The sequence below is a fragment of the Barbus barbus genome, assembly GCF_936440315.1.
Source record: "Barbus barbus genome assembly, chromosome: 5".
NCBI classification, from domain to species: domain Eukaryota; kingdom Metazoa; phylum Chordata; class Actinopteri; order Cypriniformes; family Cyprinidae; genus Barbus; species Barbus barbus.
Genome location: NC_136733.1, coordinates 2,593,630 through 2,621,288, shown reverse-complemented (window position 1 = coordinate 2,621,288; position 27,659 = coordinate 2,593,630). Strand labels below are relative to the sequence as shown.

Genomic DNA, 27,659 nt, shown 5'->3' with positions numbered 1-27,659 from the left:
GATAATTGCCAAGTAAAGCACTGAAACAAACATGAGATTTTGAAGAAGAAGGACTGAATTAGATTTCTAGTTAAGTGTACTTAAGTCATCTTTGTTTTTTTTATTACAGTGTACCATTTATTGGTTGATTCTGAAAATTGGAAACTGCGGGACTTTCCTGTGTTTGTCCAACTTTTCTTTAAAGGATCTGAAGCACCAGCCCTGCTGTTAAAAACACACACCCAGGATGCTATTCTTGTGAAGAGCTTGAGCATCTCTGACCTGTTGCTGATCAGCCGAGACACACTGACTGCTCTACAGTCTCTCCATGCACTCCAATTAACACACAAACCATCATTAGATCAGAGCTGCTGCTGCATTGAGTCTGATGGTGTGTTTGGCTGGTGTGAGGCTGATAGTGAGGATGATGGGAACTGCGAAGTTAAGGCCAGAAAATGTATAAAAATTTTAATAGCTGTTAATAGCACCTTTCACACATTCATACTTTGTTGGTAAATTACCATAAAGAGATCATGGGCCAGTTTTACTAACAGCTTGCGTCAGCGCAAACCGTCTTTTGGCATTAAAATTGTACTGTCAGGTTTTACTAAAGACGCGCAGTGAAGAATTAGCGCTGAAAAGGCACGGACACTGACCTTATTGAATATGCATTTGTAGGAGATTCCCTTTCAGACACAAACGTTTTGGGAGGAGAGTGTTAAAATGAATCACACAATGCGTTTTACTAACGTTTGCGCTCGTCAAATTACTGGCATTTGTGCCATTATTAAATGCCCCAAAAAAGCATGTCTTAAACTATTTCACATTTGAAATGGCTGCAATTATTATTGCTTGGAGGAGGCAACGCAGAAAACAGAGAGCGCGTGGTAGAATATATCGAGGGTGTTGCTACACTAGGGTGTTCTGGGTTATATCTAGGGTGTTGCTACACTAGGGTGTTCTGGGTTATATCTAGGGTGTTGCTACACTAGGGTGTTCTGGGTTGTTGCTAGAGTGTTTTTATAATGTTCTGAGGTGTTTCTAGGGTGTTGCTATGTGGTTTTTGGAGTGTTCTGGGTTATATCTAGGGTGTTGCTACACTAGGGTGTTCTGGGTTATATCTAGGGTGTTGCTACACTAGGGTGTTCTGGGTTATATCTAGGGTGTTGCTACACTAGGGTGTTCTGGGTTGTTGCTAGAGTGTTTTTATAATGTTCTGAGCTGTTTCTAGGGTGTTCCTATGTGCTTTCTAGAGTATTGATACATGGGTGATTGGGTGTTCTGGGTTGTTGCTAGAGTGTTTCTATAATGTTTTGGGTTATTTCTAGGGTGTTGCTATGTGGTTTTTGGAGTGTTCTGGGTTATATCTAGGGTGTTGCTACACTAGGGTGTTCTGGGTTGTTGCTAGAGTGTTTTTATAATGTTTTGAGGTGTTTCTAGGGTGTTCCTATGTGCTTTCTAGAGTATTGATACATGGGTGATTGGGTGTTCTGGGTTGTTGCTATAGTGTTTCTATAATGTTTTGGGTTATTTCTAGGGTGTTGCTATGTGGTTTTTGGAGTGTTCTGGGTTATATCTAGGGTGTTGCTACACTAGGGTGTTCTGGGTTGTTGCTAGAGTGTTTTTATAATGTTCTGAGGTGTTTCTAGGGTGTTGTTATGTGCTTTCTAGAGTATTGATACATGGGTGATTGGGTGTTCTGGGTTGTTGCTAGAGTGTTTCTATAATGTTTTGGGTTATTTCTAGGGTGTTGCTATGTGGTTTTTGGAGTGTTCTGGGTTATATCTAGGGTGTTGCTACACTAGGGTGTTCTGGGTTGTTGCTAGAGTGTTTTTATAATGTTCTGAGGTGTTTCTAGGGTGTTCCTATGTGCTTTCTAGAGTATTGATACATGGGTGATTGGGTGTTCTGGGTTGTTGCTAGAGTGTTTCTATAATGTTTTGGGTTATTTCTAGGGTGTTGCTATGTGGTTTTTGGAGTGTTCTGGGTTATATCTAGGGTGTTGCTACACTAGGGTGTTCTGGGTTGTTGCTAGAGTGTTTTTATAATGTTTTGAGGTGTTTCTAGGGTGTTCCTATGTGCTTTCTAGAGTATTGATACATGGGTGATTGGGTGTTCTGGGTTGTTGCTATAGTGTTTCTATAATGTTTTGGGTTATTTCTAGGGTGTTGCTATGTGGTTTTTGGAGTGTTCTGGGTTATATCTAGGGTGTTGCTACACTAGGGTGTTCTGGGTTGTTGCTAGAGTGTTTTTATAATGTTCTGAGGTGTTTCTAGGGTGTTGTTATGTGGTTTTTGGAGTGTTCTGGGCTATTTCTATGGTGTTGCTAAAAGTTTGTCAGGGTGTTCTGGTTTGTTTCTAGGGTGTTCCCGGTTGTTGCTATAGTTTTCTAATTTGTACCTAGGTTGTTGCTATGTCTTTGCAAGGGTATTATGTGTTGTTTAAACAGTATTTCTATGTGGTTGCTATGGTATTCTGGATTGTTTCTAAGGTGTTGCTATGTGGTTCTAAGGAGTTCTGGGTTGCTACAAAGCTTCCAGCTTGCTAGGGTGTTCTAGGGTGTTGTTATGTCCTGCATTCTTAAGTCTCTGTAACCAAGGATTTGTGTAAAATTACTATCCTTCAGTTTGAGCAATAGTAATGTTGATGCTTGACTGACAGTCAAAAATATGCATAGAATTTATTGATACAAGCAACTCAAATTTCATCCAAATGTGCCAATATTAAACCAATTTGAACTGAATATAAACGATCACTCTTGCATTTGATTCACAGATGCTTTACACTTCAGTAACGAGAAGACATGCATTGTGATGTAAATGCACACGCTTCGAAGCGTCTCTGAGAGCTTAACTACGGTGTGTTGCGTGTGGAAACCAGCAGTAGCCATTTTCCCGTTGATTTGTGATGAGCTTATGTGAGAATAATTAATGCCAATTATCTCTTAATTACAGTGATTAGAGCTGCAGCTGTAGGATCCTCATCTTGTAGTGAAGAGAGAAACTGATGCGCTTTAAATGGTTAAAGTCACCCACAGTGTGTGTGTCTGTGTCAATAAACTGACCGATAAATGTGGGAGATAGCAATAAAATGAGAAATACAGATTATTATTAAATCACCTCAGTTCGTGAACTTCGTTCACTTTTGAAAAAATCCATTCTAATGAACGGAGAACATGACAATCCCTTGTTTTATTTCATTTACATTAAAGATAAAGTATGTTATTTCTGCACTCACAGTGGTTGAATAGTTGAATAATTTAAATTTCAAAACAGTTTAATAAATACAGGTGCACTCTGAAGTGTCACCGGTCTGTTTCCTTTCAGTTCTGTTTTGCCCTTATTTGGTAGTTCCTGTCCTTGTTTAGTTAATGATTCATCCTATTCACCTGTCTTGCGTTAATTATCTCGTTTGCTCCTTTGTTCCCTGTTCTTTATAAGCCTTGAGTTCCTAGGCCCCGTCCACACGAAGACGGGTTTCTCTGTATACGCATACATTTTTTACCGTATAGGCGGTTCGTCCACACGAAACCGGCGTTTTCGAAGAGTGAAACCGATCATTTTTGAAACCGGGTCCCAGGGTGGATAAATTTGAAAACGCCGGTTTCATGTTTTCGTGTGGACGGCGAATCCGTATATTTTCTGAAACGATGACGTCATCAGCCCACGTCTCGCCCCTAATCAGACACCGCTACGTCACATAACAGCGACGACAACAACAACAACAATGTCAGACTACGTGCCTGTGTTCGTGCTGCAGACCCTACTGAGCTCATTAGTTTATTAAAGCAAAATCTTCTGCTTTGTGTGTTAGTTTATATTTAGTGCGCAAGGTTTACGCACATGGTCCAAGTCTTCTTCTCTGTTTTTTTGTGCATCTCTGTGGTAGAATTACAGAGCCACATATTGGTCTGGCATGTGTACTACATCGTTTTCAGTCGGTTTCAGTGATTCCGTGTGGACGCAGATATTTCCTGAGACGACTCCGTGTTTACGGAATTTGAGGCAAAAAAAAAGATCGGATACGGAGAAACCCGTCTTCGTGTGGACGTAGCCGGTTTGTTGTGTCTTAACGTTATGTTGCTATTTGCTTTATATTTTGAAATATCATGTTCATTAAAAAAATAAAAAATAAAACTATTTTCACTGAATTCCCCATTTCCTGCCTTCCCTGGAGCACGTTACGTGAAGCTTGGTCTGGACAAAAACTGGCCAATTTCACACTATATTGTAAACAAACAAATAGTATTTTTGTACTTTTATCCTGTACATTTTTTAACATCTTTAAAACATCCAAAGCAAAACTATGAAAGCTTGTTTGAATGTATTTTTCTTACCCATAAATAGTTAAAAAAATAAATTTAACAAACATAGAAATAATAAATCTTGGCCTGGACAAAAATTCCACACTATTAAAAAAAAAAAAAACCCAGTATTTTTTTTTTTTCCTGTAAAAATATCAAAACTATATCTACACTGAAAGATATTGAGACTTGTTTTCAGAGAATAAATCCTAAATTTTTATCACCGAATTGGCAAAAGGTTGGCAGGAAAAAAAAAAAAAAAAAAGTAAATACATAGAGTATTAACAACTCTGTTCAAATGCAATTTAAGAAATATATTTTTGTTTCCCAATTGGCAAATGTTTTTTCTAACTTACTAAATAAATAAAATGTAAGATTTTGTTGTTTTTGAGCCAGACACACTCTAAACACTATGTCACATAATAACACATCTGAATGTATGTTTACGGCAGTGGATATTTAGTTTTTCTTCTGTTAAGAGCCTCAAACAAAACTTCTAATATTATATTATAGAAGATTTGATTCGACTGCCCTGGCAAACTTTCAGTGATTAGTTGTCTCAGAAAAGCTCTTCGTATGGGCCTTGTAAACACACATTTGTTTCCTGGCAGAGCCTGTGATTTTGTCAAGTGTTCAACTTCTTACACTCAGTTTGCCGCAGGATTTGTTAATATAGCTGGTGTTTGGCAGCAGCAATTAAAGCTTTAATCTGAGTGTATTTTCAAGCTACATTCATCCAAATTAACCAGTATGACTGAAAGACTAATTAGAATACAAATTCTAATTAGCAAATTATGAATCTTAAACCCACACAAGCATGTTTTAGTAACAAAGTGTGAATAAATCAGGACAAGGCATCCATACTGCTCTCTATAAAACCGCATTAAATGCCTGAAACTACTATTTTCTGACATAAGAAGGTTTAACGGTAAAAAAACCCTCTCATTTTATTTCAGTTGCCACTGGTATAAGCCAACTTATTTTCGATCTCGGTGCTAATTAGGAGCAGAAGAGCAGGCTGTGGTTTTGAGAAGATTTTCTGAGCATGTCTTGGGAGAGGGAACGCCGTCTATTAGAGTCTTTATATATCAAATATGCATTTCAGCAATTGGTTTTGCTCTGTGAAAAAATCCAAAACCACCCACAGCTCCCTCCAGCTGTACAGTAACTCAGGTTTAAAACTGTCATTGCTCAGCGATGAGACCGGCTTTGAGCGTTTCACTGGGCAGATTAAATTAGACTTGTAAATGTGGGGTTATGAAGATTTCAGAGCTATGGATTATATTTATTTTAGAGAGCGAGAGAGAGACCCCGCTCATGAAGGCTTATGCAAGTTAGTTGTCTTTTATTTATTATAAATAAATATAGTTATTATTATAAATAACTTATAGTTATTTATTTCGAGGTTCTGTTAAAGGAATAATTCACCCCAAAATAAAAAGGCTGTCGTTTACTCACCCTCACGCCATTCCAACCCCTGTATAACTTACTCAGAAATTGCAAAAGAAACACAGAAATGCCAAGTAACACATTGAAGTAGAAAGTATCATATTATATAAGTAGAAAGTATACTAAAATAGTATTTTCTAGTAAAACGAAAATCATTTTTACATTGCAGTAAAAGTCTTTCAAGTCTTCTGCAGTGAACTGATAAAATGTTTTGATTAAATTGGCTGAAAATCTGAAAATCCATATTTAAAGATTATGAGATTTGAAAGCTAAAGCCTTTTTTTAAGCATTTGATGACTTAAATGTGCTATGTTCCTCACACAAACCTATAGAATTGCTTCAGAAGATATTAAATAAAGCACACAAATCATAAAGACTACTTTGTTTTGGTGGTACTTCCACTTACCCCAGTGGAAGAATAAAATGGGTAACACTTTATTTTAAGGTGTCCTTGTTACACATGTACTTACTATTACAATATCAATAAATTATGCATAATTACTGTACATGCAAGTAACCCTAAACCAAACCCTAGTCCTAACCCAAACCATATAGTAAGTACATATAGTTAATTAATATTACTAAGTATTTAAATGTAGAATTACACTGTAACAAGGACAGCTTAAAATAAAGTGTCCTTATTACTCAAATTCAAAATATTACTGTAATAGTATAAATAATAACTCTGCTGAAGTTTTTGTTTTGGCCTTGCGTGTCTCTAAAGCGTAAAAACAGCTCAGAGAAATACCTCGTATCCCCCTCCGCAGCATCAAATCCCAGATGCTGATGTATTCCCGACATGCCCCAGGCAACTTCCAAAAGTGATTAAAGGTGATTATCGGAAGTCTTTGTTTGACTAATCCAGATTAATGGCATTGAAGGATTAATGCACTTGTGCTTGAACTCATGTGACCCGTCACAGAGCTTCCAGCAGTCAGTAGATCCTGCAAAAGGAAAAACATCACAAAGGTTGTGTGAGATAATGGAGATCATGGATTTCTGGAATTTACTCTGTAAGATCTGTCCCAGGGTAGCTGAGCTTTTAACCAGACCTACCTAATCTACAGCAATCCTCTGATAAAAACACACCACAGGCCCAAAACCTGCCATTCATCTCCTCATATACAGCATTTTAATACAGCGTGATTCAATTTTATTTTTTTTTCAGTACAAAAGGCTACATGAAAAATTTTCAACCACACACAAAATGACTTTAAAATGTAGTACATACACTTGGATTCAATAATATATATATATATGAAGAGTTCATTTGCAAAAAACCGATAAATGCCACTATAAAAAAAAAGAGCTGATTGCCACGCATTATTCTCCACATATAGCGCGACCTGAACCCTAAACTCGTTTTGTCAAAAAAGCCGGTATTGTCCACTTTCAAGGAATCGCGAGTTCACGTTTTACTGCAGCAGCCGATAAGCGCCCTTGTTGTTTTTGAACAGAAGCCGATAAGTCCATTTTAGCAAATCAGAGCGCCGTATTCAGGTCAGATGACAAGGCTACTTTTTCTTTTTGAGAAGACGTGCTAGCTGAGAGAAGTTTCGTCAAAGCTGACTAAAAGTGATCGAGGATGGATAATTTCGACGAACTTGATGAACCTGTGATATCTTCTTCAGGCCTAAAAAGGAAAATAAATGCTCAAACGTTTTCACGGAGCCTTGCAAAAGCAGCGCGTTACAACGATGAGGGAAAAGCTCTGTGTATTGCGTGTAATCACATCCATACAGTCTATGATCACAACAACGTTTGTCAGGCATCTACATTGTCAATTGAGGAGATTACAAAGATTAAACGAGTGTTTTTTTAAACTCTAAAACATGAAATGTGGAGTTATCTGCTTTTGCCAAAAAACAAACTTTTAATATATGTAAAAAAAAAACCTACTTTCAATTAACTTTAATTTTGTAAATTACCTGTATTTGTGTAAGTTATTATTACCTAATCAAAACAACCCAACTGCAGTTTGATTGATGTTACTTGGAATGTGCAATAAAAAAAAACCGTCATTTCTGAAATTTCTGTATTTTCTTAAATGGGTGTGTATAGAGTATTTACAGAGTGTTAACTTTTAGTTTTAGTTACTTTCTTATTTGTAAGTCGCTTTGGATAAAAGTGTCTGCTAAATGACTAAAAGTAAAGTAAAGTAAAGTTGAAATGACTTGAGCAGCCAAATTGATTATGCTGCAAAATTAAGGCGGCAACTGATTTTTTTTATTTTTTTTTATTAATAGGGATAACTACAGCCATTAAACTCCAACAGGTTATTCTGGACCCTGATGAATAAATGAATAAATAGATGGACATGAAATATTGATTTGCACCGATGCATCAGTAGCACAAATGGTGCAGGTGTCACGAATCCTGTCCATGCACTTCCTTTTGCCTCTCACACCACACAGACTTTTACATGTCACTCCAGACTACAGTTCCCATGATCCATTGCACTGATTGCACACACACAGCTGAATGCACTGATTACACATACACAGCTGAATCCATTCAGACACGCTTTATAATCATTGGACTTCCTCTTTCAGGTCGCCGAGTATTTTCAAGGGCAGGCTTTCTCAACCTTGGTCCTCGAGGGCCACTGTCCTGCAAATTTTTGCTCCAACCCTAATCAAACACACCTGAACCAGCTAATTAAGCTGTTCAGGATTACTAGTAAGCTACAGGCAGGTGAGTTTGATCAAGGTTGGAGCAAAACTCTGGACAGTGGCCCTCCAGAACCAGGGTTGAGAACCCCTGGTCTAGCGTTTATCACTCTTCTAGCGATAGCTACACTACGGAGCCATTTCACCTTTCCAGTCCTAGTTTCTAGTTCTAGTCTAAGTCAAGTAATTTCGTGTTGCCTTGTTGTTTCCTGTTTCCTGATCTCCTGCCTGTGTATCTTGGATTAACCCTTTGCCTGCTGTTTTGGACTCTGATTGCACCTCGCTTGGACTGTTGCTTGTGTATCTGGATTATCTCGTTGCCTTTTCCTGTTGGATATTGTTCACTGATCGAAGACCCATGCTTGTCCTAGGATTACCCCTGTGTTGTCTTGCCTGTGTTGTACCCGTTTGCCATTATTGAATCCATGCCTGTTTCATGATCACGTCTCTTAAAGCTTTGCACATGGATCTGTATGTCTCATGTCTCGTCGGCTCCGTAACAGGATGAGTTACAAAGTTTAATATTTAGTCTAAAGGGTTTGTTGAAATTGCTAACAACAAGTATGAGCAATAGTGACGATTAGCATACACCACTAATTAAATTAAAAATAAGAACAAAATTGGCATTTTCTAAATCCTGTAAGACAGCGTATTTGTTGTTTACTTGGTTATTTGATCCTTTTAGAACTGGGAATTGTAACACATAATATATAATAAATTATGGTTCTAGATTTGACTATCAAGTAGGGGAATTTATGCCTGACTTAGGGGAAGTCGTGACCTAATGGTTAGAGAGTCGGACTCGTAATCCAAAGGTTGCGGGTTCGATTCTCTGGCCGGCAGGAATTGTAGGTGGGGGGAGTGAATGTCCAGCGCTCTCTCCACCCTCAATACCACGACTGAGGTGCCCTTGAGCAAGGCACCGAACCCCCAACTGCTCCCCGGGTGCCGCAGCATAAATGGCTGCCCACTGCTCCGGGTGTGTCTTCACGGTGTGTGTGTGTTCACTGCTGTGTGTGTGCACGTTGGATGGGTTAAATGCAGAGCACGAATTCTGAGTATGGGTCACCATACTTGGCAGTATGTCACTTCACTTAAGTCAAATTAACCTAAATAAGCCACCTAAGTAAAGTATGCATTTTTTAAAACAATCAAAAAGCAAAGCATACATGTATAACACTTGCATCATTGTACAGTCCTCATACAGTTTGCGTAGTAGCCTGTGTGGAGAGCCTGATGTGACGTGTCAGGTGGAGAAGTTAAATTGGCAGGCGCTTCAGCAGCAACTCACATTCAGACCTCAGTCTGTCATCAACATCTAGTTACACAGGCAAACAGAGGACGAGGACCATAGCAACCTCTATCCTTTTTATGTTTGATAACACTGATAACCCTGTTTTTAAGAGTTGAGCGTGCTTTTAAAATGGCTTTTTAATTTCCAGTTTGTTTGCATACATCTCACACACATACACACACATAAATATATATATATATATATATATATATATACACACAGTATATGATTTATATCACATATAAATAATTTACATATATTTCTTAAATATATACTGTACATGTATGTGTGTGTATTTACATAAATATACACAGTACACACACATATATTATGTAAACACAAACTTTGGATGCGATTTATCATGATTATTCGATTTGACATCACTAGTGTGTGTGTGTGTGTGTAAATAAATATCACACACACACACACACACACACACATTAAAAATGAAAGTGACACCAAAGAAAAGGAACGAGATGAAACGGAAATGAGATTAAGAGCAGAGCAGAGCAAATGTTTTCTCTCATATTCACTCCTTCCATCTTGCGTTTGTTTGCCTTTGTCTGCTGTGCTTTAAATGTCATCTTGCATTGACCTCATGAATACTGTGTGTGTGTGTGTGTGTGTGTGTGTGTGTGTGTGTTTGTTTCTGGAGGGCAGTGTGTGTATGTGTGGATCTTATTCTAGTCATTCTGAGCAGCTGTGGTGTGTTTACAATCTTGTCCTCGGGTTTTCATTTTCAAAATCACCTAAAACTGCAAAACAATGGCATTGCACTTAATGTTTCCTAAGCAGAGAGTTTGATTGCTCTTTCATAGCTTGGCTAATGCACACTAATGTTTCTTTTAGTATCAACATTGTCTAAAACACCTTATGAGAAAAACAGACACCAATGAGTCAATAGTAGAGTATAGAGCTATAAAATGAATGTTGCAGCTCCGATTAGCTGCTCTTGGCTGTATTTAGTGAAATGTTTGAGTTCATATTGGGATCTGTGACTTTTGATTGCAGATCTTAAAATATTTAGGCCTAAATTTAATATTTATGTATCTGAAATGCCTATAAAATCCTGTCCATTATGCAACATAACCTAATGAACTTAGCTTGATACATATTTGTCAGTATGTCAAGATTTCTGCACTCCAAAAAAAAAAATAATGGCATAGTTTATTAACCAGTTGCATAAATATGTTGATCAAAATGCATTGATTCAAATTGGTTAGAATCGGCATAAATCTGTTTGTGAAAACAATTTGAGAATAAAATATGAACACGATCCAATATATAATGCCCAATAATCAATAACGAATTAACGGCACTCTTTTATTCAATACTTTTTGAAACCTCCGTTTGTCAGTTTAACAGCTCTAAATGTTCTCCTATAATGCCTGATGAGGTTAGAGAACACCTGACAAGAGATCAGAGACCAATCCTTCATCCAGAATCACTCCAGACCCTTTAGATTCACAGCTCCATGATGGTGGTGCTTCTTCTCTTCAGTTCACCTCACTCATTTTCTACAGGGTTCAGGTCAGAGGACTGGAATGGCCAGCAGAAGCTTGGTTTTGTGCTCAGTGACCCATGTTTGTGTTGTTTTTGAGGTTTGTGTTTGGATTATTGTACGGTTGGAAGATCCAAACATGGCCCATTATAAGATTTCTTACAGAGTCAGTCACTTATTGATTTTTTATCTGTTGGTATTTGATAGAATCCATGATGCCATGTGTCTAAACAAGATGTCCAGGACCTCCAGCAGAAATATAGGCCCACAACATCAGAAATACAGCAGTATATTTCATTGTACACATGGGGTACTTTTTATCCCTGTGTTCACCAAACCCATCTTGAGTGTTTGCTGCTAAAAAGCTCATTTTTTAGTTTCATCTGACCATAGCAGCCAGTCCCATTTGAAGTTCCAGTCGTGTTTGATAACTGAATATGCTGGAGTTTGTTTTTGGATGAGCTAGGATAATTTTTCTTGAAACCCTCCCAAACAACATGTGGTGATGTAGGTGCTGTTTGACAATTTATTTAAGGTTTTCTGACCCCGAGACTCAACTATTTTCTGCAGTTCTCCAGCTGTGGTCCTTGGAGAGTCTTTAGCCACTCAAACTCTCCTCCTCACCGTGCATCAGGACGATATAGACACACATCCTCTTCCAGGCAGTTTCATAACATTTTCTGTTGATTGGAAATGATTAATTATTGCCCTGATGGTGGAAATGGGAATTTTCACTGCTCTAGCTCATTTCTTAAAGCCACTTCACTAATTTGTGAAGCTCAATTATCATTTGCTGCACATCAGAAATATATTCTTTGTTTTTTGTCATTGTGATGGATGATTAAAGGAATTTGGGCTTTGTTTTCTCTCCTATTTATATTTCTGTGAAACAGGAACCTGTTAATATATATATATATATATATATTAAATTATATATATGATATATATTTATAAAATTTTTATGGATTTTTTTTTATTGACATTTTGCAGGCAGTGGAGTGGATGCTTACATGAGCTCTGGAGAAATTATGTTGATATAACGCGTTAAATATTTTTGGATTTTTAAAAAAAAATTTGTTTATGTGTTTGTCATTCTGCATTTTTACTCTGCTGATATAACTTATATATATCAGCAGAGTAAAAATACATATAAACCCATAAAAATGACATATACAGAATATATTATATTTTTCTCCTGTGCTGACATGACCATCCATTCTGCTGACTGCAAAATCAAAAATCAAACGTGAAGTGCCAAATAGTCTTTGGTGTGGAATTAAAGGAGGCCATGTTGGGCGGCCGCTGAAGCACATCTTAACGGCTCACGGCGCTTTTATTCCACCCACCTCAGTGAAGAGACCTGCCACTGTCAATCATTCTCTTGTAGCTGCGCTGGCACAAACACACCTCGACCTCTGATAAACAGCGTGTCATAGCAGACTAATGCTGCCATGCGTTAATGGTGGAGGACGTGAGGGGCTTGCAGTTCTGCGGTGGGCCTGTCTCGCTTGTTCACTGTGGAGTGATAAGAAGAAATAACCAGCTATATGAAACCTGGGAGGTCCAGGTGTTAAAGAAATTGTCTTTGCTTGTTTGAATGTGTTTTTAGACCAGCTCTGCCTCACACCTTTTTTACTTGGCGTAATACATTGTCTACATTGCTCATCTTATTTCTTTTCTCATCATTTACTCTCATTACCCTCATGTTGTTCCAAACCAGTGTGCTGGAATTGTTTTTAATGAAACACAAAAGAAGAAATTTTGAATCTTTACCCAGTTCATACTGACCAATACACACACACACACACACACACACACACACATATATATATATATATATAAAAAACTGAATTAAAGGGGTATAGCTTTGTTGGTTTGCTGAAAATCTTACTGACCTAGAGATCCATATATTAGTGCTGGGCAACGATTAATCGCATTCAAGATAAAAGTTTTTATTTTTATTTTTATATAATATGTGTGTGTACTATCTATATTTATTATGTATATATAGACACACACATACAGTATATACTTAGAAAATCTTTACATGTATATATTTATAATAATATAATTTATATTATATATAAATATATTTAATATATAAACATAGCATGTTTTTCTTAAATATATACATGCATGTGTGTGTATTTATATATACATAATAAATATACACAGTACACACACATATATTATGTACACAAAAACTTTTATTTTGGATGCGATTAATCAAAGTTGTCCTAAGACAGGAATGGGTATTGTTTTGGTTTTAGGACAACTTTGATTAAAGGTTTTGATGTTGACTACTATATATATATATATAGTAGAAAAGTTGCAGCTGAAAATAACCGAATATTAAGATGTAGTTCTTGTCTATTGTCTATATTTAAATTGGCTGTGTTGTGTCAGGTCTCAGTATCCGTGGCAGTCAGGATGAAGACCCTACGGATCCTCAGCTCATGCGTCTGGATAACATGCTGCTGGCAGAGGGCGTGTCCGGACCGGAGAAAGCGGGCGGGGCAGCAGCGGTTGCTGCGGCAACAGCAGCAGTGGGAGTGGGAGCTGATAACTCCATTGAGCACTCGGACTACAGAGCCAAACTCAGCCAGATCAGACAGATCTACCACACCGAGCTGGAGAAATACGAGCAGGTCTGTACACCTGGGAACAACAGTCAGTCAATCAGGAATATACGGCTATATCAGAAAAATTTGTTTCACTAAAATCAATCAGACATCCTGGTACTGCTGCTTTGAAAAGTAGCTTTTTTAGGTTTTTAGAAGACAATTTAAACATACCCCATACCTGATCGGAAAATAAAACATGCACATCCTCATTAAGATCCTTAGCCCAAACAGTAGTAATAGATAAAGGTTTGTATGAATGCGCAAGGAGAGGACAAACTATTATTTTAATTAATAATATGATACAACCTGCGTAAGTTATCCGAAGCTGAGCGAGATTTAATGAATCCTGTTTGGTCATGATGAACTAGCCTATTCATAAATTTCTCTAGACGATGAGATAGTACTTTAACATATAATTTAACATCAGTCCCCATCAAAGAAAGTGGCCGTAACTAGAACAGGAAGTCGGATCTTTATCTTTTTTTAACAAGAGAGAAATAACAGCTATATTAATGGATGGGTGAAATGAGCCTTGAGTAACTGAAAAATGTATCATATCTAACATGAGGGGGCCTAAATCCGGCCAAAACGTAGTATACAATTCGACTGGAATGTCATCTATGCCTGGGGTTTTCCCCTTGTTCATAGATTGAATTTGCTGACTCCAGCTCCTGAAGAGTGATCGGTTCAGCCAGGTATTCTGAATCTGAATCTGACAGCCGGTAAATCAAGGTTGGACAGAAAAGATGCAAAAGAGTCAGGGTCACAATCAGCAGAAGAAGTATAGAGGTTAGAATAAAAAGAGTGAAAGGTGATATTAATGTCTTTTGGGTCAATCTGAGCCCAGATTGGGATTTCACAGCTGAAATATTAGCAAACTTTTCATTGTTGCGTAATCTTAGGGCTAAAAGGTGGCTTGGTCTACTCCCTTGAAAATAATAATTCTGCCTGGATCAGGAATTCTGCCCTGGATCTCAGTAATGAATTGAGTTCAGACCTAACCGCCATGATTTTACTGAGTGTATTGTCTGAGAAACAACGCTGATTATCTCTAGTCAGATTCTGGAGCTGTGATCCCAGTTCAACTATCTATTTGTGTCGGTTTTTCTGAAGAAAAGAGGCATATGAAATTGAGTTATTCCTTATAAATCCTTTAACTGCATTCAAAAATGTTCGAGGATCATCCAACTGGTTAATTTCAATAAACTCAGCAAATTTATTTATTAATTGACTGCAAAAGTTTTCATCCTGTAACAATTTAGGGTTAAATCGCCATCTAGTGGCACGAGATGGCCGAGGGATCAAAGATAATCTGCACAAATTTCTATCATGATCTGACAAAGATAAGGAACAGATATCAGCATCACGAACAGCTGAAGATAAAGAAGTAGAAATGAAAATATAGTCAATTCGCGAATAGGATTTATGAGTAGCAGAAAAGAAAGTGAAAGACTAATAAACGCCAACTATCCACCAACGAGGATGAGGTTACACATTGCCAGTTTGTCAGAACACAAAGCTTGAGAGTGATTCCTTTGGTCCAGATCTATCTATTATATGCAACATTACAGAATTCGTATCTGCACCCAATACAATTTAAAAATCTGAAAACTTCAAGAGATAGGTTGACAAAACAGAGAAAAAAGTAGGGTCAGGAGCACAAGGTGCATAAACTGAGAGAAATACAATATTCCTATTCTCCACTATTGTTTTTATATGCGTTATTCTACCATTTGTATCACAACCTTTCTCTAAAATAGTAATATTTAAAGTCCTCCGGTCCACAGGCGTGCAATGAGTTCACTTCCCATGTGATGAACCTGTTGAGGGAACAGTCTCGCACGCGGCCCATCTCACCCAAAGAGATTGAGCGCATGGTCAGCATCATCCACCGCAAATTCAGCTCCATCCAGATGCAGCTCAAGCAGAGCACCTGCGAGGCCGTCATGATCCTCAGGTCCCGCTTCCTCGACGCCAGGTCAGAAACATATTCACAGTCATGCATTTGGCAGACTGTGCTGTCCAAAACATCTTGCATAACATGTATTGCCTGCATCTTGCCAGTATATATGTTTAGAAAAGGTGTTTTTTAGTATTACTTATATAGTATCACATGCTATTAATATTTTTAATGAGCTTTTATTTGCAGTTTAGTTTAACTTGTATTAATTTTGTTATATGCTTTTATCAGTTTCCTGCTGTTTTTAATGTTACTATTTAGGTTTCAATTTTTATTTCAGTTTTATCAGTTTTTTTTTTTTTTATCAAAACATTTAATGCATGCATTTTGCGAGTACATGTGCTTAAGGTGCAATCTATAATACACCTCATTTGAATAGAAATGGTATTTAGTATCACTTATATATTATTATAGTTTTTATTGTTCTGAATTAGCTTTTTATATTTTCAATTTAGTTTTTTTTTTTTTATTTTGTTATATGCTTTTGTCAGTTTTCTCATTATTATATTACTATTTAGGTTTAATTTTTTTCCAATTTCTTTTTTTTATGTATTTTTTTTCTGATTTTCAGTTTAGTTTAATTTGTAGTAATTTTGTTAAATGCCTTTGTCAGTTTTCTCTTTTTTATATTACTATTTATGTATAATTAAGTTGTAATTTTGTTTTGTTTTTTATCTAAAATATCTTGCATAACATTTAATGCATGTATTTTGCCCATATATGTGTTTGCTTATGTTAATAATGTGCAATCTATATAATACACGTCATGTACATAGATAAGCTCAGATTTAGCTTAGATAATGCTTGGATTGCAGGTGGTTAGTGAATAAGCCCCAGATTTCTGCTCTAAAATACAAAGCTCAAAACTGTTTAGTGACTTCAAGCATCATTTTGCCCCAGAGAGACTGTCCTACTAATAACACACTGCAACTAGCTTTAGATAAAACAGCAGTTTTTAATAAAGAATAACTGTTATTGGTGGTGAGTCCGTGTTTTTACACATGTAGGTGTTTTCGCGAGTGTGGGTTTGTTTCTGAGTGTATTGGATGTGCTGAGATCGAGGCATGTGTGAACGAGTGGGTGATTTGGTATTATTTTAAGGTCTTGTGAGTGTTGTTTCTTAAACTGGCAGAAGGAAATTTGCCCATTAGTGCCGGTTGACTTGCAAGGGCATGAGTTACTTAAATCAAAGAGTAAATTATGCATAAATCTGCTCATCAGAAAGTTATTCAGCTGATGGAATGCAAATGAAGCAGACAGCGATTGGTGGGCTCAGTGATGACATCATAAAGGAGAGTGAAAGATTGGCTGCTAAGGTCAGATTTAATCTAGTCTCATTGTTTTAAACAAATAAGTGGCCCAAAAATAAGCTTTATGCCACACCAGGGACTGTTTATTGGATACAACCTACAGTTGGCTGACCTATAACTCCCAATTATATATATATGCAATAATTTATACTTTATGTATTGCGGTATAGTTATTGCGTCTACCAGCAGGGGATTGTTAAGCTTATGCAACTCAGGTTTTGAGTGAACATTGCCAAAATTTCCCACAAATAATGCTTTTTTTCCCCACAAAAGCTGAGGCCTATGATCAAATTAAATACAGGATATTCAGCACAGGGTTTTTAGAAAAATAGGTCAAAATTAAGTGAGTTTATGCATAAAACAGGAAAAAATATCTGCCTGTGGGGTCAGAAAAATAAACTTAATGCAAAGGGAAAACAAGAATATTTTTCTGACCCTGTTGGCAGATATTTTTTCTTGTTTTAACCATAAACACACTTAATTTTGATTATATATATATTTTAGAAAGCAGGACTGAATATCTTTTGTTATTTTGCTTATCAAGTACGGTCCTGGCCAAAAATATCGGCACCCTTGCAATTCTTTCAGAAAATGCAACACTTGCAACAATTGTTCTGATTGCAAATGTTTTGGTAATCACGTGCTTATTGTTTTTGTTTGCACTGCAACAACACAAAAAAAAAACAGCGAAGAAAAGTCTAACTTGATACAATTTCACACAGAACTCAAAAATGGACTGGACAAAATGATTGGCACTTTGTCAAAATTGTAAGAAATATTTGCTTTTCAAGCATGTGATGCTCCTGTAATTTGTATTTAGACACACCTGAGACGTAACAGGTGTGGGCAATATAGTAATCACACTTGCAACCAGTTAAAATGAAGAAAAGTTGACTCAACCTATCTTAATGTTCCTGTGTCCACTGTGCACAATATCATTTTATTGTCCATGGCACTGTAGCTAACCTCCCTGGACGTGGACGGAAGAGCATAATTAATGAAAAATTGCAACAAAGGAATGCTCGAATGGTGGATAAAGAACCCCGATTAACTTCCAAACAAATTCAAGCTGATCTGCAGACACAGGGTACAACAGTGTCAGCTCGCACTATCCGTCTCCATCTGAATGAAAATGTACGCTATGGTAGGAGACCCAGGAGGACACCACTGCTGACACAAATGCATAAAAACGCAAGATTGGAGTTTGCCAAAACTTATGTGACAAAACCACAATCCTTCTGGGAGAACGTACTGTGGACAGATGAGACAAAAGTAGAGCTTTTTGGTAAAGGACATCATGGCACTGTTTACAGAAAAAGAAATGAGGCCTTCAAAGAAAATAACACAGTCCCTACACTTAAACATAGTGGAGGTTCAAAGATGTTTTGGGGTTGCTTTGCTGCTTCTGGCACTGGATGCCTTGACTGTGTGAACGGTATTGTAACGGGGCGAACAGACTTGCAGATCCAAAGGCTTTATTCAAAGGCGAGGTCACAAAACAAGCAAGGTTCATGCAATGGCAAACAGGAACATCACAGGCAAGACAAAGAGTAATCCTAGGGCAAGCGTGGGTCGACGATCGGCAAACAATATCCAACAGGGCAAGGCAGAGAGATAAGAGAGGTGCAAACAGAGTCCGAATGGCAAGGCAAAGGGTAAATCCAGGAAGCACGGACAAGAATCAAAACACACAAGGCAAGACTATGACAACTAACTGGGCTCCGTAGAGTAGCTATCGCTAGGAGAGTGATATACGCTATACAATACTCGGCAATGACAGAGAGGAAGTCCAAGGCTTATAAAGCATGTGTGATTGTGTGATCAGCTGTGTAATCAGAGCAATGTGAGATTGGTGACAGCTGTGTGTCGTCAGTGCAATGGATGATGGGAATTGTAGTCCAATGGTGAAGTGCAACAGTGGTATAGTGTAGAGTCCATGCGGTGAATGGGTGACCTCTGGTGGTGAGTGAACGGAAGTTCATGGACCGGATTCGTGACGGTATCATGAAATCTGATGATTACCAAAGAATTTTGGGGCGCAACGTAGTGGCCAGTGTCAGAAAGCTGCATCTCCACCAGAGGTCATGGATATTCCAGCAGGACAATGACCCGAAACACACTTCAAAAAGCACTCAGAAATGGTTACAAACAAAGCGCTGGAGAGTTCTGAAATGGCCAGCAATGAGTCCAGATCTGAGTCCCATAGAACACCAGTGGAGAGATCTCAAAAGAGCAGTTGAGAGAAGGCATCCTTCAAATCTGAATGACCTGGAGCAGTTTGCAAAAGAAGAGTGTTCCAAAATTCCAGTAGAGAGGTGTAAGAAACTCATTTATGGTTACAGGAAGCGACAGATTTCAGTTTCCAAAGGGGGTGCTACCATATATTAATTTAAGGGTGCCAATAATTTTGTCCAGTGCATTTTTTGGGTTCTATGTGGCATTGTATCAGATGAACATGTGAGTACCAAAACATTTGCAACTGCAGCAATTTTCTGAGAGAAGGATTGGATTTTCTGACAGAATTACAAGGGTGCCGATATTTTTGGCCATGACTGTACTTGTATATTGATTTAAGAATGTTTAGATATTTGTATTGGAAAATGTGGCAAATACAGAGGAAGAAAGTCATTTTTGCAGTGATGTTGCTAGTGGAAATACACACTTCTCCTGTAATAACCTTTAATAGTATATCAAGATATTGAAATGATGGAGGATCTATCAGTACTCATGATTCCTCTTTCTCCAGGAGGAAAAGGCGTAACTTCAGCAAGCAGGCGACAGAGATTCTGAACGAGTATTTCTACTCTCACCTCAGTAACCCGTATCCCAGCGAGGAGGCCAAAGAGGAGCTGGCCAAGAAGTGTGCCATCACTGTGTCACAGGTCAGTCCAGATCTCAGACGATACTGCGCACACGAGCCTTCAGCTGGCAAACAAGGAGACTTTATTCACAATCTGAGCAAAATAACTAACAAATTTGTTTGAGGTGGTCTGTGACACTGTGAAGGTGCAGAGAATTTGGCTCAAAATATTGATGAAGCATAGAGATGCTGCCCAGCAGTGTTGTGCAAGTTACTTCTATGACTCCTGTATTACTTTTGAGTTACTTTCACCAAAATAACTACAGAAGTAGAACTTAACAATCTAAAATGACAATGTACTAGATCCTTGCACGGGCCTCAAATTTAGGCCCTAGCCCGGCCCGTGTCCGACAGCTTATCAGAATTACCGACCCGAGCCCATCTTTTTTCCCCCCCTTCTCCCAAAACGGCTCATGTTTCTGCTATTAAAATAGTGCAGTTTGTATGTAAAGGCAAAGTTGTTTATATTCCGTTTCATTTTTTTTATTAAGTTCATTTAGAAAAGCGTTTGGAGCATTTTTTGTTCATTCATAACTTAAAGTAACGACCAAGCGGTCAGCGGCAGACCGGCAGGCAGATTTGATCAATTTAGCCTTCTCAAATCATCATGACTTGCCTAAAATAAAATCTATAGATATACTAAAACAGTTCAAGCACATACCAATGCTTAAACGTTAACCCTAGATAAATGTGCGCTGCATCCAGTAGTTTGTGCGGAGAGCTATCGCAGGACATGGAGGCACCAGCGCAATCACTTGCATTTTTTTACAACTTTCGCCGTAATTTTTGCTCATAAAGGTAAGAGTCAGAGTCGTCATGCCCTTTCAAAGTCCGGTGTCATTAGATCGTTCAGCGTGTCATATCATCAGCTGCTAAATTCAAATCTGTGTTCGCTGGCTGGCGTTGAGCCAGAGACAGATGCGTTTTTACAGCACTGCGCATTATAACCAATCACACACACGATTCTGTTGAGCTTATGAAAGCAATGACCAATCAGAGGTGTTCAGATGAGTCATCGCTTAAATGACGGTGTTTTCTTCACTCGCTCGCTGACTGAATACCTCTTTCTGGCGAATTCTCTCTCAGAAACAACAAAGTGCAAATGTGTGTCCAAATCTGTAAGATATTAATTTCATAGTGTAAACAGCTTCAGTGATTTTAATGGGAATTTTTGAGAGTGCTCGAACTAGACTCTTATGATTATTTATTATTATTTTCAGTTACTTTTAAATTTTTTAAAGTAGTTTTGTTATTGGCTTTTGTCATTTTTATTAGTTTGTTTAAAAAACATTCTATTCTATATATTTTTTCTATTTTCATTTTAGTACTTCAACTTAAACATATTTCATTTCCACTAAGTTTTCCTTATTTATGCAAAACATTTCATTTATATTAGTTTTATATAAGTCAGTTTATATATATTTTTTTCAGCTTTATTTTAATTAACATTTTTGTTTGTCAATAATAACAACACTGCTAGTAACTAGCTAACCTTATACCTACAAAAACACCACCCTCCTTACAGGAATTACCATTTCCACTGTAACGGTGGCTTCAGGATTGTGGGTAATGAAGTTCTTAACAGGAAACTCTGAAAAATAATTTTTACAGTATATATTGCAAAGTTAAACAGATTATTGTATAATATATATACAACTTCAGTCTTTCTACTTTAACATTTAAATTAAATGGGTTACTTTCCCTTTTTTGTGATTCTATTTAGAAATTTACCAGCAATTTCTGAGTGAAATTGTTTCAAAGTAACACCTTTTATTTTATTTTTTTTATTTTTTTTCAATTCAGAATAAATAACAACCTCAGAGCTCATGGAAGCTCATGAAAAGTCCACCAAAAAATAAAAAATAAAAATCACTCTGAAAGCCATTTTTACTTCCAGAACCCGACTGTTTTGCTCGACTGAGATGGACACACATTATGAATATTCAGCCTGTTTTATGTTTGTGTAACGGGTGGGTGTGTACAGGAAGTCGTTACTGTAAAAAAAGCCCCTTCTTTTTGTGCCCTTAGGGGAAGGGAAGCACCATCACTGTGTCACAGGTATGTCACTAAAACATTCGTCTGTCCGCTGTGTTGTCTGTCGGTTGCAGTGGCAGCCGTGTCTCTGTGTACTGAACAACAATCGATGCATCAGTCATTTATTCAGCTGCGGAAATTATTCTTTACGGCCATAAGAAACACACACACACTCAGCCAACCATGCATACATTTCCTCACCGCTGCCGAAAGTTATATGCTTTCCTGCTCTTGGATGGTGTCTTCTGGCTGTCTTTTATTGTATCCTGAGATTATGACATCAGCGAGGCGTTTTTATAGCGCTTCTTGAACTATTCCGCCTCCCATTGGCCTTTTAAGTCCTGTTTGGTGGTATTTTATGAAGGAGCCATTGCTCGAGGTGGATTTAATTTTAATATGTCTGGGTTTGTAGCAATGTTAATGTTCTTTTGCAAAAGGTTGGTCTTACAAATGTGTGAGAATAAAAGTCGCTGTGAAACACATAAAAATGCATGCATTTTGTCCAAGAAGCCGTGAACGTTTGGCTTGCAGCACATATTTCATTGGACTTTATTAATTATAAAAAAAAAAAAAAAATTAATTAAAATAATGTCACAATGCAAAAATGGACTGTCTAACTTCTAAAAGATTTTGAGGTAAAAAAAAAAAACATAATATTTTATGATGTATATTATAATATTTCTATAATATCTCCTCATGAGATTCATCCATATTTACTTTCTCTATTTTTTCATTATGGTGGGGAAATGTAGTTCATTTTAAATGAAATAATACCACAATACAAAATTGGTAATGGTCAGACTCGTTAAAGAGGTATCATTCTCGTCGTGCAAAATGTAATTTAGTTTTTGTTTCTTTTGATTTTGGGGTAAAAATATTTGTATAAATATTATAATATTTTTGATAATATTTTCGATCATATTTTCTCATGAGATTCAACCACATTTGCCTCACCCTCTCACTTTTTTTTTTTACATTATGGGGGAACATTTTTATTAATTAAAAATTATCTTTATGCATCTATATATCATTTATTTATTTAGCTTTTTAGGTGAAATAATTTTAAAATGTACATTATAATTTTTTTAATAATATTTCCTCATGAAATTCATCCACATTAGTCTCTGTCTATTTATTTTTCATTGTGGGGGTGGGTGATTAATTTAAATAAAATAATGTTGTAATACAACAGTATTGTTGGTCCTTCGAGAGGCTTTATTGTCTTTATAAAAATATAATTTATTTTTTCTTTTGATTTTTGGGTAAAACAATATATATATTTTATAATAGTATTTTACAACCCAAATTTCTTAAATGTTAGGACGTTTTTTAAAATGGAATAAAATGAAAACTAAAAGAATTTCAGATCATATGAGCCAATATTTTATTCACAATAGAACATACAGTAGATAACGTAACAAATGTTTAAACTGAGAAATTTTATGCACAAATAAGCTCATTTCCAATTTGATGCCTGCTACAGGTCTCAAAATAGTTGGGATGGGGGCATGTTTACCATGGTGTAGCATCTCCTCTTCTTTTCAAAACAGTTTGACGTCTGGGCATCGAGGTTATGAGTCTCTGGAGTTTTGGTGTTGGAATTTGGTCCCATTCTTGCCTGATATAGGTTTCCAGCTGCTGAAGAGTTTGTGGTCGTCTTTGATGTATTTTTCGTTTAATGATGCACCAAATGTTCTCTATAGGTGAAAGATCTTGACTGCAGGCAGACCAATTCAGCACCCGGGCTCTTCTACTACGAAGCCATGCTGTTGTAATAGCTGTAGTATGTGGTTTTGCATTGTCCTGCTGAAATATACAGTACATAATCTGGAGGGGAGCATAAAACCTTTATATACCATTCAGCATTCATAGTGTCTTCCAAAACATGCAAGCTGCCCATAACGTATGCACTTCTGCTCCCCCATACCATCAGAGATGCTGGCTTTTGAACTGAACACTGATAACACGCTGGATGGTCTCCCTCCTCTTTAGCCCGAAGGACACGGCGCCCATGATTTCCAACAAGAATGTCAAATTTGGACTCGTCTAACCATAGAACACTTTTCCACTTTGAAACAGTCCATTTTAAATGAGCCTTGGCCCACAGGACATGACTGTGCTTCTGGACCATGTTCACATATGGCTTCCTTTTTGCATGATGGAGCTTTAGTTGGCATCAGCTGATGGCACGGATCGGATTGTGTTTACCGACAGTGGTTTCTGGAAGTATTCCTGGGCCCATTTAGTAATGTCAATGACAGAATCATGCTGATGAGTGATGCAGTGTCGTCTGAGGGCCCGAAGACCACGGCCATCCAACAAAGATCTTTGGCCTTGTCCCTTACGCACAGAGATTTCTCTAGTTTCTCTGAATCTTTTGATGATGTTATGCACTGTAGATAATGAGATTTGCAAAGCCTTTGCAATTTGACGTTGAGGACCATTGTTTTTAAAGTATTCCACAATCTTTTTACGCACTCTTTCACAGATTGGGAGCCTCTGCCCATCTTTATTTCTGAGAGACTCTGCCTCTCTAAAACATCCCTTTTATAGCTAATCATGTTACAGACCTGATGTCAATTAACTTAATTAGTTGCTAGATGTTCTCCCAGCTGAATTTTTTGCCCCCGTGCCAACGTTTTTGAGACCTGTAGCAGGCATCAAATGTGAAATGAGCTCATTTAATGGATAAAAGTGTAAAATTTCTCAGTTTAAACATTTGTTCTTTATGTTCTGTTGTGAATAAAATATTGGCTCATGTGATTTGAAAGTCTTTTAGTTTTCATTTTATTCAAATTTAAGAAATGTCCCAACATTTCCGGAATTCGGGTTGTATGAAGTATAACATAATTTTTTTTATAATATATCCTCATTTACCTCTCTCTCTCTCTCTCTCTCTCTCTCTCTCAGGTTTCGAACTGGTTTGGTAATAAACGCATTCGCTATAAGAAGAACATCGGTAAATTCCAGGAAGAGGCGAATCTGTACGCAGCGAAGACGGCAGTGACGGCGACTCAGGCTGTGGCGGCCGCTGTACAGAACAGCCAGACCAACTCGCCCGCAACGCCCAGCTCTGGTACACACACTATAGACGAGACCACCAGGGCTAGTTGTCACAAAGGCTATATCTCTACAACTATGATGTTTTGAGTCCAATAGCACAGATACCGGTTTGCTTCAGCACTGGTTTCAAATATCAACATTTGTCACCCAAAACAGTTATTATTCTTAAATTAATAGCCAATCGTCATCAGGGAAATTACCTAAGTAACCCATTGTGACAACATGTCCTGCTATAGGGGACATATAGGGGTGTTAAATTAACTGTATCATGTTTACTTGGTAATAACGTTGACAATTCCAGTTTGCAAATGTAGATGTAAGAATAAAAAGTGTGACAACTAGCCCCGGTCTCCCTTATATTGGAGATCGAGTTGATCTAGAGTGATTATTTGGCCATGAATATGCATTTTGGAAATAAGTACTTAAAAGAGTTTAAGCAAGTTCAGTACTGTCATTTTTTCTACAGGCTTTCAGATGAAAGATGAAGACTTTCAGTTGGATGTGGCAGAAGATAAAAATAATCTGTTAAGCAACATGTTCACTGGTATGTTATGATGTTTAGTGTTTTAGTGTCATTTGAGATGCTATTATAGTTTTATTCATATTTTGAATTTTTCTATTTTCATTTTTAGTAATTTTGTGTGTTTTTGTCATTTTTATTTGTCAGTTTTCTTAATGTCTAAATTATTTTTATTATTTTTAAATTCAGTTTTAGTTTCAGTGTTTTTATATATCACATTCACTTTAAAAGTAAACTATTTTATTTTATGTGTGGTTTTAATTTTCATTTACTATAATAGCCCTGGACTTGTACACTTCCTGTGATGACTTGTTAGAATTACAGTTAACTTCCTCTGTCTGTGTGCTGTTCTTCCCATTCAACTCTCCCTCACTGTTCAACTTTGTGTGTTTATGTATGTGCATATACAGTGGCCCAAAAGAACGTTTGGATAATTATTTTAACAGGCATGTCACATTTCAAATGTCTGAATTCCTTTACATCACAGATAAAAATATCAAAGCAAGTGGCATCTGCAAACAAATAATGCAGTTTTTCTCAAACCTAACATCACTGATCATGTTCACAGACTGTTTCTGTTTCTCTCCATGTCTCTGCACTGCAGGTTCTTCAGGTTCGTATAGTTTGCCAGGTTCAGGAGACATGTTTATGAGCATGTCCGGTCTAAACGGATCCTACCAGCCGGCCCAGGTCCCAAACACAGGACAGACACAGGTATCACACACACCAGCCAAGACACAATATATATAATATATATACAAAATATATAAACAATAACAATAGATAAAATTACTTTTTTTGAAACCCATCTCTTCTGCTCACCAAGGCCGCATTTATTTGATCCAAAATACAGTAAAAACAGTAATACTGTGAAATATTACTACAATTTGAAATAAATGTTTTCTATTGTAATATATTGTAAAATGTAATTAATTCCTGTGATGCAAAGCTAGATTTTCAGCTTCATTACTCTAGTCTTCAGTGTGCCATGATCCTTCAGAAATCATTCTAATATGCTGATTTGCTGCTCAAACATTTCTTATTACTATAAATATGGTTTTAATGGTGTACAGTGGTTTATGACTCTCTCACGCTGACTCTCCTGTCTTTCTCTCTGCAGGGAGAATCCATACGTCATGCCATCGGTCAGTCGTTGGGTTACAGTGACGGTCTGCGGGGAAACCCACTGTACAGCCCTCTTGGCTTGAACGTGAGTTCAAAAAGAGACAGAGAAAAAAAACTCATTTTTTTTGCCAGAATCACAGATGTGAGTGCTTGGACGCTTTCAACTAAATTCTGATGTCAAACAGACTCAAATCCACACCAAAAGCTCTGGTGCAAAAGTATTACTGACACACATATGCAATACACACACACACACATGCCATCTCATGTGGTGGGAAGGAATAATCTCTTCGCAACAGGTCTCCTGGAGTCATTCAGACAGATGTTGTGTGATCAAACCGTCGCTCCATGAGCCGACAAAGACGACAGCTGAGATTAAGTCTGGGAGAGGTGATGCGCTTCTGTGAAAAGGCAAAGATAAACGTATGGATCCATATTAATATTCACACATGCACACAGGGCTGTTTGCTGGGATAGAAAGCAAATGCGTTCCATTTTCCAAAATGCATTTAATAACACAACGACATGCACGGCTCTTGGCAGTATATATCTGCCTTCTTATTGAACCACGCTCTCACTCTCTCTCTCTCTCTGAGAGAATTTGCAGTCCATTTCCTTATCACTATAATAAAATATGAAACTGGAATTGCCTGCAGCTTTGTAGAGTTGCGAATAGCGTCTTCCCAGATGAGGTCTGATAAGACACGCTTTATAACGGAGTCGATCTGGAGTCACAGCGCTAAAGGTTCATTTATCTACTGAGGCAGCATGTCGACTCTCTAATACTGAAAACAATCATATCACAAAGAGAAGTAAAGGGCAGTGCCAATAGCTTCAGATGTCATGGATACTTACTAACATTTAATCTTAACATTTACACAACCGTCACATAATGTTAGCCACACTTCAAAAACAATGATATCTGAACCAGTTTCTTTGAATAAGTGTTGTTTTCCAGTTAAAATGTA

The 27,659-nt window shown here is 37.3% G+C and overlaps 1 protein-coding gene across 2 annotated transcripts in view; it reads left to right on the top strand.

Annotated features, from left to right (window-relative positions):
* LOC306869698 (pre-B-cell leukemia transcription factor 1-like) overlaps positions 1 to 27,659 on the top strand; it is a 51,242-nt gene that overhangs the window by 20,345 nt on the left and 3,238 nt on the right. The window contains exons 3-10 of one of the 2 annotated variants that reach the window (XM_079416570.1): positions 13,602 to 13,843; positions 15,607 to 15,797; positions 19,836 to 19,971; positions 21,978 to 22,007; positions 24,894 to 25,059; positions 25,513 to 25,590; positions 26,171 to 26,280; positions 26,687 to 26,776. In XM_079416570.1, the coding sequence (XP_079272696.1) occupies positions 13,602 to 13,843; positions 15,607 to 15,797; positions 19,836 to 19,971; positions 21,978 to 22,007; positions 24,894 to 25,059; positions 25,513 to 25,590; positions 26,171 to 26,280; positions 26,687 to 26,776 (1,043 nt within the window). The remainder of the gene's footprint in view (positions 1 to 13,601; positions 13,844 to 15,606; positions 15,798 to 19,835; positions 19,972 to 21,977; positions 22,008 to 24,893; positions 25,060 to 25,512; positions 25,591 to 26,170; positions 26,281 to 26,686; positions 26,777 to 27,659) is intronic. The other variant, XM_079416571.1, reaches the window with a different exon arrangement.